This window comes from Erpetoichthys calabaricus, chromosome 1 (assembly GCF_900747795.2).
Source record: "Erpetoichthys calabaricus chromosome 1, fErpCal1.3, whole genome shotgun sequence".
NCBI classification, from domain to species: Eukaryota; Metazoa; Chordata; class Cladistia; order Polypteriformes; family Polypteridae; genus Erpetoichthys; species Erpetoichthys calabaricus.
Genome location: NC_041394.2, coordinates 261368579 through 261382816, shown reverse-complemented (window position 1 = coordinate 261382816; position 14238 = coordinate 261368579). Strand labels below are relative to the sequence as shown.

The 14238-nt window shown below is 36.6% G+C and overlaps 1 protein-coding gene across 1 annotated transcript in view; it reads right to left on the bottom strand.

Annotated features, from left to right (window-relative positions):
• cftr (CF transmembrane conductance regulator) overlaps nucleotides 1-14238 on the bottom strand; it is a 136565-nt gene that overhangs the window by 64057 nt on the left and 58270 nt on the right. Inside the window, exons 8-10 of the mRNA XM_051935924.1 lie at nucleotides 12318-12564; nucleotides 10394-10486; nucleotides 8851-9033 (exon numbers count right to left, since the gene is read on the bottom strand). Coding sequence (XP_051791884.1) covers nucleotides 8851-9033; nucleotides 10394-10486; nucleotides 12318-12564 — 523 coding nt within the window. The remainder of the gene's footprint in view (nucleotides 1-8850; nucleotides 9034-10393; nucleotides 10487-12317; nucleotides 12565-14238) is intronic.

Below are 14238 nucleotides of genomic sequence, written 5' to 3'. Positions count from 1 at the left end.
TGTTTAATGTGTATAAAGGATACAAATGTATAGTATTAAAGGATTTTGCAGGGTAATTTATATGAATAATGTAGCAGATCTCTCGTCTTAGAATTCATTTTTTATGGAATAAACATTACTAGGAATGCAAAACATTAAATAAATTCCCTATGCAATAATGGCATTATTCTTCCAGTGTTCTGTGGGTAGAAAAGCAATGCTGGGAAACTACATTTGTCAATTGTATTATTTTTTCTGACAGCCTCCACTAAGACAGTCCCCATTTTCTAATAAAAACTTTTTAGAACAGATTTTCTTTTTGATTTTATGAGATTTAATTTTCTTCACAAATCCAAAGAATTTTGCATTTCTACTTATCCCCAGCCATTTCGTCATGAAAAAAGCAGTGACAATAGGTCAGCCTTTCTAGAGCCCAGACAATTCACAGCATGGTAAGCAAAATCTGTGCAGAATGTGTGAACTTTGGCTTTTAACGTGTAATAGGTTTAGATGCTGTGCCAAATCCTTTGGCTGGTCACCTACATTTAGGAAAAGATATTTGCAGAGATTTGATTTTCCAGAAAAAATAAAATTATTCAATAATTAGAAAATAATTATGCCTTGTTATAAGTTGTAATATTTATTGAAATCATTACCTTTAATTTACTTATAGAAAAGGAATATATAATATACAGTATTTACTGAAACATTTGAATTATGCTTCTCTTCTATGAAGTGTGGTCAGGAAAAGGAAAGGTTAAGAAGGGTGAACGAAAAACAACAGCAGTCAAAAAGGAAGTTTATTGAGCAGGAATCCAAGAGACAAAGACCACAAGGAGTGATAACACAAAAAATAAAAAAGTTAGCTAGTAGAGAACATTAATAGAAAATAATGGAGACTTGCGTCAAGTTCTCAGCGGCTTTGAAAAGCAGGCCTTCTCTTGTAGCCCTTTTCTAATGCCATGTACAGCATAGCTTGATTAGTAATCTATTGCTGCGCACTTTTTCAATGGATGCCAACTGCCCTACAGTATATAATCACTTATTTACTGATAGTGACACCCTATTTCGAAGAATTCTGCAGGCTTCAGGCCAAAAGATTGAATTCCAGTCTATTCCTGTAAGGATAAAAACATCAACTGCTTGATTAATGCCATGAACCTGTGGCAATGTTTAATAATGGGGACTGAAATGTATTCTCTCAGGAAAAATGGGCCTTGTCAAAAACTTTGTTTAAAAAGCTTATCTTTACCCTTTCCATATAACCAGGTTTCTATCTTTGATGTGTTTGTTTCCCCCAAATCTCTGAAATAATATCCTACAGTTGAGTATAATGTTGGGCTTTGACTTAGCACTGCGGACAAGAGACTCAAAGAGGAATGCAACAATTGGTGCATCAATCAGTAGTCTTTTATATCTGGTTGTACTGAGCCCAATGAGCATAACAAAACGGTACATTAACGACAGCTGAAACTGGCATCAGTAACTTTCACTTTAACAACTATAATGTTAAGTAACTACAATTGAGTATGAGGGATATTATTTTATGTTATTGTCATTCTTATTTAATTTGGGATTCATATTTTTAAAGACTTATCAACACCATGCTGTATTTAGCCTAGCACTGCTGGAAAATATCAAATCAACTCTTGAGAGGGTAAGAAAAATGTACGGTCATGTCAATTTACTAATTCAAATGAACTTTCAGGGATCATTCATTCATTTTCTGTACCCGTGTGTATTTTTTGAAAGGCTAGTGATGAACCAGAGCCTATTGCAGCAGCATTATCCTCAAACCAGAAACAAAACTTGAGATAAAATCTTAGCATACCACACCAGTCTTAGCATCATTGCATTAGCTGCCTGTGTCCTTTAGGACTGAATTTTTAAATGCCTTTAATTTTATATAAGGCTCTAAACAATCTGGCACCTTTCTATATTTTGAACTGCTTGTCCCCTTACATTTGTAGCATCCCGAGACTGAAGCATAAAAAAACTGGTGAGGTGGCTTTCTATTTCTATGCACCAAAAGTCTGGAATACTTTACCACTAGAGATAAGTACAGTTGAAAACTTCAAAAAATCTACTAAAAAATTCCTCTTTAATCTGGCTTTCTCTCTTGATCACTTAAATTACTAGCATCACCAATATGAGTACTTCAGACAGAGGGGATGAGGAAATTGATTATCTTCATTAAATTTATTTTGGATTTGCTGTTGTATAGGCTGTGTAGCGGTGCTTGAAACTTCATCTGCCAGCAGTCCCTGCAATGGCTCTGATTAGAGATCTGCTGAGGGTGCAGGGGCTGTTGGATACAAAGAGGCCGGCGCAACATTTAAAAGTGGGCTAGTATTACCAAAAAAGGAGAGAACTATTTTGTGTTTTGTGTCTAAAGTTCCTGTCTGTCTAGCTTCCGTTGTGATACCTGTGCTTTCTCATTTTGTCCTGGATCGTTTCTGGGTCGGGGTCTGGATTGTCTACTGTCTGCCTATTACGTGAGGACTGTATGTGTGAAGAAAGGAGCGCTCCTGAACCGTCCACCCGTCTTCACCATTTCAGGAACTACTGGTAGGACTATCTTTACATTCCCCTTCAACGTGTGGATCTCTGGACTATTTACCTTCATCTTTACATTACACCAGTTGCCATTTTTTTCATGGATTTCATTGTGTGTGGTTATTGTTGTGGTTTGGTTTCGTGTTGATTGTACATCACCGTAAAGGTAACTGGGGTTTTATTTCCAGTGGCATTTTGTCTCTTTTTGTGAGTGCGTGAGGGTCTGGCCAAGGCTGGGCGAGTCCCTGGAATCTTCACTAAAAAAATAAATAAATCAATGTCTCTTTGACAGTGTGAATCTTAGCGGCACCGGACCACTACAGCTGGTCACTAATCACTACTTTGTTTTCCTTTTTTACAGTACTCTGTGATGGTGCTATATACCACTGTCCCCTTGCTTAAGTATTCTGCAGGTACCAGATATGCTGAGAAGATTAAAGAGCTCCACAAGAGTATCCTGTTAATGGTGACACAGTCATGAACTGTAGAATGACAGTGAGGGCTGGGTGGTATTTTGGCCTTGGAACCCCTGCAGATTTTGTCTGGAGTTTTTTTTTTCCTGTAATCCCAGATCATCTGATCATCCCTTCGGCTTTAGAGACTTAAAATCTAAATAAGGACTCTATTTCAGATCTGCGTTAGGTAAATACATACTAAATTATTCTTATCTGGATATTTTTAGTATATAATTATTTTAATTATTCTTCCTAGCTGTTTTTGATTTTTCTTTTCTTGTTATTTTTTCCTTTCTCATCTTGTAAAGCACTTTGAGATACATCCTTTGTATGAAATGTGCTATAGAAATAAATGTTGACGTTGTTGTTGTTGTTGTGCACTAAAACCCATATGCAAAACTAATGTTAGTTCAGTTTACATAATCAACATTTTTCGATGCACTAGGAAACTGCAGTACTCCGGTAAAGAAAAACAATGCAGACACAGAGGGAATACAAAAACTCCAGACAAATAATAATCAAGCCCAAAACTGACCCCAGATTCCTGAAGCTGTGAGGCAGCAATTGTAATTGATGTTTTTTAGTTTTTTTGAACAATTCAACAACTCATTTATTAATCGGTTTAACTAACCAGTGGTTTAAAATTGTAGGTATGTTGTCACCCTGAAAAGAATAAGCAGATTAAAAAAATGGATGGATGTCACCATGTTTGTATTTCTCTCAAGGAAGTTTTATATCCCATACAAGCTATTCTCCGTTCTCAAGCCTTTTGTTAATTATAAACATGCAAAATCTCTCAGATCTCAGATGGATTCAGTTCCACTGAATTTCAACTTGAATGAATCATGGAAACTGAAAACTGGTAGCAATGATAAAAAGCTCAGTAATAATTATAAAAAGACAATACAATACAAATGATTCCTTGGAATCCATTACATTTTTCCTCACTTGTTTGTTCTTTTTTAGGGGAAAAAAGTGAAACTATATTTCTCTGTAGCAATTTAACATACAGAACATTTACACTACCGTCAAATTGCCAGAGTACTGATTTACGTCTTCAGAGCAAGTAATCTTAAACTCTCAGAGAACAGCAAACACACAAGCAATGAAATCCACATTGGTAAAACTCCAGCATTGACTCAGGAACTCTGAAGTATATAATGGTTTTAGCAACTGAGATGGCAGAGTGTTGCATATCATAACACTAAATTTATTATCTAACTGAACTAGAATAAATGGACAGTGTCTGTCATTTGTGAGAGAAAAAATATCACATTAAAAAGTTTTGCAGCTCTTTTAGATTCAGCAACAATAAATGTTTATTAGATTAATGGAAATATGCCATACCATTGTCTATGCCCATTTAATCCTAAATAAAGCTGCGGAGGGTCTGGAGCCTGTCCCAGCAAGCATAGGGCACAGGGCAGAAACAGTGCCCTGGACAGGAAGCCATCCAATCGCAGGGTAAACACACTCACACACACGTGCACAACTACTAGGAGTCAATTCACCAACAAACTTAACCTGCAAGTCTTTGGACTGTGTGAGGAAACTGAAGCCACCCAGAGGAAACCCACACAGCAATGGGAAGAATATGCAAACTTGAAACACGGACCCTGGTCTCCTTACTGTGAGCCAGCAGTACTACCACCGCACCACCAAATGGAAAAATTGTAATGATTAATTATTCTATTTATTACTGCATTTACTAATGACTAATTATAGTATATAAGAGCACATGCCAAACGCCAGACAGTAGAATACTAATATTATGACAAATTTATTAAAAAGAAAATGAGATTCATACCAAGTATTGCGTAATGTTATCAGTGAAGAAATAATTTACACATTATGTGAAGGTGTCCTAACTAACTTTAGGATAAGTAACACAACAAAATGGAACCAGTTTCCCAATAAAGGTTGAGTCCTGGAAAGGGAGGAGCATACAGTTCCTGATTAGGAGAAGTAGAAACATTTAGTCCTTTAAGAAAATAGACAAATTGAGAGCTGTGGTTGAGACACCAGAACTTATGGAGGGTGAGCAGCTTTAAATTTCTTAAAGTGACAACCCTCAATGAACTAAAGTGGGCACGACATATTGCAGCTCTTGTCAGAAAGGCTTACCAGCACCTTTACTTCCTCAGACGTCTGAGTATAGTTCAGATTATTCCAACTGTTCTTGTAAACTTGTAAAGTGCATAGTAGAGTCCATCCTCACTGGCTGAATCACATTGTGGTAGATAGATAGATAGATAGATAGATAGATAGATAGATAGATAGATAGATAGATAGATAGATAGATAGATAGATAGATAGATAGATAGATAGATAGATAGATAGATAGATAGATAGATAGATAGATAGATAGATATCAATTGAATTTTCCACAAATAAATATGTTCATGGACTGCAGAATGACCATCTACGTCAATTTATGGGATCTGAAAACTCTAAAGTTATCTCGAGACCAGCAATTTTCTTTTAAATAATTCTCACCAGTGATTGATTCCAAAACACAGATTTAAATATTCATCAATCTTGTCTTTAAATCTTTAAGTCAGAAATATGTATTTTGTAAAAAAAAAAATCCATTTTTTAAATCTGGATAAACTTAAAAAATTAATAAAGGAGTTCATTGTGTTCCAAATTAAGGAAATTGTGTTTTTCTTTACAGTATAATCAGTCACTTTCCATAACAGGACATGTTCTACTGTTTGGTTAATAAGTAACAACAACTGAGCATTTACAAGCAAACATTAGTAATATGCTTATCAAGGACTGTGAGAACAGCACAATAATCTAATTAACTCTAAACTACAAATAAAAAAAAAATAATAGCTCCTGTTAAATATCAACAGGTTCCAAAATACAGACAATGGAAGTCTCTGTTCTCAGGAACTACAGTATCTCACATGTGGATGAACCATACTAGATTATAGTGACTTATTGAAAAAAGTGAATTTAACAATGTATAATATGAATTTGTGGAAGAAGGCCCTCTGCTTTATCACAATAGAGAGGAAAGCAATGGATTAATTCACAGGTTCTTCAAAGTAAATAATCTTAATTAAATATAATGAACACTACCCTAAGCCAATTTATAATGACTGACGCATAGTATAAATGCTTACATATACTTTTTTACATTTGGAGCAAAGGCAGATTAACTGAAGAGTATTCACAAATATATTTACTAATCTGTAGTTAGAATGGAAAAAACTTGCTGATACTGTTCATATTGACCCAACAAAAAATACTGAAAAAAGTGAAATGCTGCACTGCTATAATAAATGAAAGTGTTTTAGCATGATTCCAAAGATCTGATGGTCTCATGAAGAAGATGATAGCTCGACTTCACACACGCCTCTGCTGTCACTCTGCTGACTTTTTAAAACTGCACAGGTGTCAGGACTGGACACCCTTCCAAAGCCTGTGTATTACATGATTTTTTTTGTACATTCTGCTGACTTGGTTATTATACAAGGATAGAAAAGAGACTTGTAGTTCTCCTCCTGTTAAATCCTATCACTATCTATTTCTAGAAAACCCTGAATATCACATGTGCAGTCCGTCACTAGCTTGCTTATGTACAGGTTTTAAATGTGTTCAAGTGTCTTCTGATTGTGACACATGTTAATGGCGGGGTAAAAGCAGGCTTTAGATTCAAGTTGTGCCTTTGTCCAGATTGCTGCTCTCTCTTGACTTTATGCAGTGATTTCCTTTTTTCACTCATTGCTGATTTGCTCACATGGCTGCTGGTAGCTTTCCTAACCCATAAGGCAGGATATACAGTTGGGATAAGGAGAGAGGTACCTATGTGACTTGTTTGTAAAGATCTGTTTGTTGGTATAGTGTGGCCCACATTGGGTATATAAAGTGTTATTTTTAGCCCTCATTAAAATTGAATTTGACATTCCTGAGCTAGATAAAAATATAAACTACAAACTGCTTTACTGGTTAATTCTGCAGATGATACTAATGAGCAGATATTGCAGAAACAGCAAACTTTTACTGAGGGACTGAGACAGCATACAGGCTTGGGCAGATTTGTGACAGATGAAAATTATTTTACATAAATATAAGGCATTACAAGTAGGAAGTATAAATGTTAAATTTGAAAACACAGTAGGAGGTGTGAAATTTGAAAGTACACTTTACAAAAGAGCTGAGAGAAGAGGCAGGGATTTGTGAGCAGCCATAGAGTTTCATTCCAGGAAAGAGTACTACAGATGCGATGTTTGCCTTAAGAGTGTTGATGGAGAAGTATAGAGAAGGTCAGAAGGAATTGCAATGTTTATTTGTGGACTCAGAGAAAGCATATGGCAGGGTGCCAAGAGTGGAGTTATGGCACTGTATGAGGAATTCAAGAATAGTAGAAAAGTATGTGAGGGTGGTGCAGGATATGTTTGAGGACAGTGTGACTGTGGTGAGGTGTGCAGTTGGAAAGACAGCTTGGTTCAAGGGCTCTGACCCCTTTCCTGTTTGCAATCGTTAATGACAGGTTGATAGATGAGGTCAGACAGGAGTCTTCGTGGACCATGAAGTTTGCAGATGACATTGTGATCTGTAGTGAGAGTAGACATCAGGTTGAGGCAAACCTGGAGAGGTGGAGGTACGCACTGGAGAGATGGGGAATGAGAGCTAGTAGGAGTAAGACAGAGTACATATGCATAAATGAGAAAGAAGGTGGTGGAAGGGTATGACTGCAAGGGGCAGAGGTGGTGAAGGTAGACAAATTTAAACACTTAATAGTCCAAAGCAATGGAGAGGTGTGGCAGAAAGAGAGTGAAGGCAGGGTGGACTGGGTGGAGAAGAGTAACAGGTATGATTTGTGATAGAACACTATCTTCAAGAGACCAGCTAGGTTGTACAGTTTAGAGATGATGGCACTGACGAAAAGACAGGAGTCAAAGCTGGAAGTGGCAGAGTTGAAGATGCTACGATTTTTGCTTAGAGTAATGAGGGTAGACAGTATTAGAAATGAATATATTTAGAGGGACAACTCTTGTACGACGGTTTGGTGACCAAGTGAAAGCTGCTAGGTTGAGATGGTTTGGGCATGTGCAGGGGAGAGATGAGGGGTACATTGGGAAAATAATGTTCATGAGGAAAAGAGGAAAGTGAAAGAGGAGGTTTGTGGATGTGGAGAGGGAGGACATGAAGGCAGTCGAGTGGCAGAAAATGGAGTAAAAGTCAGTGATAGACTGAGAAGGATGATCCACTGTGGCGACCCCTAAATTGTTGTAGCCGAAATAAGAAGATCTTATGAAAGAAATTTAGGAGTCATAATGGACTCATCAGTATCTACATCAAGACGGTGCACAGAAGAGATCAAGAAGGCTGTTATGTTGTATATCACCTTGTGTGGAGTACAAGTCAAGGGAGATTATGTGTAAGTTACTGACTACTAAAGCATCACCTGGAGTACTGTGTTCAGTTTAGGTCTCCATATTACAAAAAAGACAGACATCCACAGAAGAGCTACTAGGCTGATTCTAGGTCTAAGAGGTATGAGCCTTGGTGAGATTAAGAAGTGATTGAAGTATTTAAAATTACGAAGGGGACTAGTGTGGTCAATTCCAGTGATTAATTTAAAAGAAATTCCACAATGGGGACATAGTTGGAAACTTGATAAGGTACATTTCACACAAATCACATCACACAAAAGCGTCAAATTAGGGAACATTGCATTGTCCACTGCATCTATTGAAATTTGTGCCAAAGGTAAATTAAGTGTCTGACTACAAGTGCAGACAAGCTAAAAGGTAACTGACTTTAATGCAAGTATAAACAGTCCATAGGGAAACCGTAAAACCAAATTTGCTATTAAAAGGCCATGAAAGAGGAGATGCATGCTTACCTTGCCTGAACCAGTAGATCCTGCCACAGCCAGCATTTTTCCCTTTTCTAAAACCAAGTTAATATTTTTTAAAACTGGTGTTACATAGAGGGAGTAATTGATGAATGAAAGGTTTGAATCTCCATTCAGAAGGTCATTTTTTGTGTTTTCTTTCTTCGCCTTTTCAAACAACTCTCCAATTGCCTAAAAGAATGATGAAATTTATATTTACATCATACTTTTTAAAATGGGAAATATATCAGAACATATTTCAAGTTTCCCCACATTTCATTAGAAAGTACTTCCAAAAGCAGTATTTCTTATTTACCAAATAAATAATTGAGTTTCATTCTTTGTCCACGTAATCCAGTAAAGGGTCACATGGAGCCAACAGCATCAGGTACAAACTCCTAAGCCTATTTGGACGGTCCAGCCGTTACTTTAGTAATCACATCAGGGGAAAAAGGGAGGCTTATGTTACACAAGGAGAAACACTCTTGGCTGCTAGTTGTTAGAAAATCATTTTTATAGACTGTTACTATTAAAAACTTCATGCAGGAATTACATGTAGTTACTATTACTGTATTAGTCAATACACTGTAGCGGAAGGCCAGGGCTGTTACCAGGCCAGGATACCCAGAAGATAGAAGGACCAGGAGAGAGAGCATGCACATGGCATTACCTCCCCTGGAGCTCTAGATGGCAGACCCCACTGCAGTGCAGTGGCACCTCGGATTCCCACAGGACAGCAAGGGACAAGGAGTTCTTTAACCCGGCCCGGCTGACTTCGGTAGGGACTGCCAGGTGGTGCTGCAAGGACTGAGGAGCCCAACATTATGGGATTTCTGATTCACCTGGAAGTGCTTACAGAAAACATGTGGTCTAAAAAAATAAGGAGCTGCCTGCTTCAGATGGACGAGCCAGAATCACGAGGAGGTGGACAAAGCTTGTGGGGAGACGTGGAGGAGGCAGCGACCAAGAGAAGGCAGAGAAGAGACAAAGTATTGCTGTTTTGTGCTATTTATTGTACTTGTAATTACTTGTGGCTTGAGATGGGAAACACTTGGGTAAAAGTTTCCCACAATAAGGAGTCTTTGGATTTTAAATTGCGTCTTGAGCCTATTTGGGTTGGTAGCTTGGGGAGCTGGAGCGCCCCCTACTGCCCACAACATTAAAAAAGACAGACTTAGTCCTTTGTTCCTGCTTCTTGTAAAAATGAGCCCCATTCATCTAGAGAACAACAGTCATCACTTAGTTCCAATATACAGAATGCCAAAGTTAACCATCTCATTACATTTCTGTTGCTCTTGCTTATAAACAAGTCTCTGTACGAAACTGTTACAAATACAGATTAGTTTCATGTTGATTATGTTATCTATTCACTGTCCTGAAAGAAATCATGATACAAGAAAAAAAAATCATAAAACAACTTTAAGGTAAAATATTACACATTGACATTTCCCTACTTGTATACTGTGTAGTCTTTGCTTTTAACATAATGCAATTAAGGGAAATAGATTCAATTTAACTTTAAAAATAGAGATATCAATGTTTGTATACAAACCTCATCCCATGACGCTGTTACATTTTTCATCTCAATTTCTGTTGTGGTAAGGTTGTACTCTAATACATTATACTCATCTTTTTTCAGGAAGTCCTGCAAGAAATGTGTACTTGTGTTACCATTCAGTACATCAGAACACATACACACTTCTTCAGCTGCTAGCTCAATGTTATATACTATATGGAGCAGCGCTAATATCCAGATTCTTAAGTAAGCTTTTAAAACCACTATAAAAATGCTGTACTGTATTTTAAATTACTATAAAACCCAGTATTTCCATAATAACATTATTAGAATATACACTTTTTGCAGTTTATAGAGTGCATTACATGGTTTTATAGGTTATGTTACTTCAAAAAAGTAATCAAAATGCAATGTGCTATTTACACAGTCACAACACTACTAAAACTGTTCCATGACACTGTGATATGCAGCAGTTTTCCACATGTGCATCCACATTTGATTTGATTTGATGTATTTATTTATTTTTTGTGCCTTTTTGAAATTTTGACTATACTGATCACAGTTCTGCTGAACAATTTGGCTTCTTTTTTGGGCGTTTTTTCTGATTTTGACTCCATGAGCCTGCTTGCCCTAAACACGACTGCTCATCTTTTGGTTGACAGATTTACTGCCACTTATCACTTCTTTCTTTACTAATATGGAAAGTTAAGTAATTGTCTGAAAATAATTTCCCTCTTCCAAAGGAGGATTTAAGAGTAGATATCAACGACATGCCTCACTACTGCAAACTCCTTTGGTTGTATTCAAGAGTACAATATTCCATAGAAAGTAGTTTTAGGTGCCTATATTACTATTTTAATTTGCAGTGCAGTTTTCATTTTTATTTGCATACTGTGCATTATCGCTCTATTGAGTATTAAAAGAACTTAATTAAATATTTTTTTTTCTACTGATGTAAATTTCAATGCTTATACTAAATGATGACTTCAGTTATATTGGACATTGCTTTTTACTTTATTCTAAGCACAGTATATCACATTGTGAATGTGCTTATCATTTTGAACTTGTGCAATAAAAAACAAAAATAATTAATAATGAATGTTAAGTAAAGTTTGCAGAGACTTCCATGGTGGGGAAGCAGCAAATTAAAATGCTTAACAGTGTTTGGATTAACGCAACTACAATGGTGTCAAATTTTGCAATACACTAAAGAATAAAAGGAGTTTTAATGAGATGTTAATTTCAGTGTCATTAGAATCACTTAACACCATGTGATTTACTGGTTACTTTTTTGCCATTTTCTTCAAATCTTTCATTCTCGGTGTGTCCTTGCAAATGGATTCACCTTCCTGTGGCAAACATTAGTAATTTATTTTTTGCATCTGTTCTTTTGGTTGCAGGAAGACAATTGTGTCTCCATTGTTTATGGTAAACAATTATAATTATAATGTACTTATGTTTGTGGATATATGTGCATGCATGTGTTTTAGTGCATAGTTTTTACAAGCAGGTGAAAATACATGTATATCTTCATTTTTTTCATTTTAATTAAAACAGGCACAGTATGCTATTTGTTCTATCCAGGATACTTTGACAGCATCAGGCTAAGTAGAGGCAACGCAAACCAGATGCTACAAATGCTAATAAATATACTAGTGCTAATGTTTTCTAGTAAAACCATAAATCTCCCGCTGACTCAAGGTACAATGCAGTACACTCAATATTTCAAGGTACTATGTCACCGTTGAAAGACAATCTCATTATTGAAGCACAGCACAAAGATTATTAAATTAGCTGTAACCTATAATCTAAATTCAGGGCATTCTGACATTAAAACTGAAGAAAGTACAGCAGAGTTAATACCTGGACACATTTTACAATTTGCAGCCAGCAATAAAGAAAACCTTCTGTCATGGGATACTATGTTTCTAATATCATAGGAAGGCATTCAGAATAATACCTCTATCTTCTTGATAACTCCCAGAGAATCAAACCATATTTGCACAGACCCTGGGAACTGTCTTGTGACAGTCATTCGGAGGACTATACAGTATGAGATTGTTGTAAATATCTGACGTAGTGCTATTCCATTACTCAGGGCATAGGGTAATACAGACACAAAGACCACAACGAATGCGGAGAAGAAGAATGCAGAGCTGTTGAAATATCTGCAATAAGCTGATTTCCTTGTGAGCTTCAACTCAGCCCTGTTGTAAAGATACAAAAAAAATGTATCACAATTATTGCATAATAAAAAGAAAGCACAGATCTGCATAGTTACTTAACGTATAAGTTTTAGATTTTTACCCTGTAAAACATACATTGAGTTCCTCAGAATATTGGCCTAATCGATAAAACAAAACAAGAGATGAAAATACTTGAATAACAAGACTGGACACTTATACTTATTGTCCTGAATTCTTTACTGCGGTTTGTGATCCCCCAGATAATTTTATATGAAGATGGGGTACTGAGTATTTCCTAAGGCCCAAAATTGCACAGGATGGCACAGCAGCTCAAAGGCATTCATAATCACTGACCACAGCCACTCCTGTCCTCTTTTTCACATTTTCCAGAATTCCTCCAGGACTGGCAGAAAGCCCTGCTCGATCTGGTTGTGGAATATGGGACTTTCCAATTTTCTTATCCTAAGATACATGCGGCCCTGGCTGAAGACAGCAATGCATTTGTTCAGTCACTGATTAATTACCTCTGCATTCCTGTCTCAAAATTTCAACAATGCCAAAGTATTTGTGACTAAGTGGCATCTTCACTCAAGGCGTTTCCCAGCCATTTACTAATTACACTTGTCGAAGCCTCACTAACATGTAAATCGGGATGATGTGGTCGCAGATACCAGATGGAACAATGTGTGCCGTTACCTCTTCTGCTGTTTTTCCCCTCACTTGCACACAGACTCATGTTGTCATGCTGCTTCTTTTATTGTTTGTCTTGTTATAACGACAGTGCATAATACAACACTTGCTAATCTGGTGTATCCAAGACCAGACACAAAGGAAACTGTCAAATAGTGAAATTACTCTGCTGTTTTAAAACTAATGCTTACTGTATATTTCATGGCATCTCACGTCTATGTACATTACATTGCCTTGATTAATATAAAATGTTTTCCTTTATACATCTCAGTTTAGGAATGGTTACTTCACCAGCACAGGTGAAATAGGATATGAAAATGTTACACAGTCCATGGCAAGACCTGCTCGGTTCTACATTCAAACCAACTCATTATACTTAGCACTCACATCTGTATGATGTGTGAGGAATAGTGAATTCCACAAAAACGGTGACCTGGCAGGGGGCTCCAAACCAGTCTCCTAGAGATTGTGGCGCAGTCATACTAACAACTGTGTTTATAAATATTATGATCAGAATGATTACAGAAAGTATAAATCAAAAGCTGGTAATGTGTAATTTAGTGGATAATGAACCGAGCAGTAGGAGTATAGCTAAAAACATTAAAAAAAGATTATAATTTAAAAGAAAAAACTAATCACATGACTTCAAAATTAATTTAGGTGCTGTGATGACTGCTTTTAGATCTGGTATTTTCCCTACTGTACCATTTTTCAGCTCAGTTACAAGTATCTAGATTGCAGTGATATTCATTTTTGTAGGCTATTCTTGAAACTTTATAATTCAAACAAACTCTACTGCAGAACTGCCTACAGTTGTTAATTGTTTTTACAAATAATTTTCCAATTTAGTGAATGAACAAAGAGTATTATAACAAACATTAATTTCTTCCAGAAGATTCAATTGCACCAGGGCTATGTTGATCTTCAGTTCTGGTATGGGTTAGGTTAGGTGATGGTCCAGGAGACTCAAAGAAACAGTATATTGGGTTATTGCCATATACATTG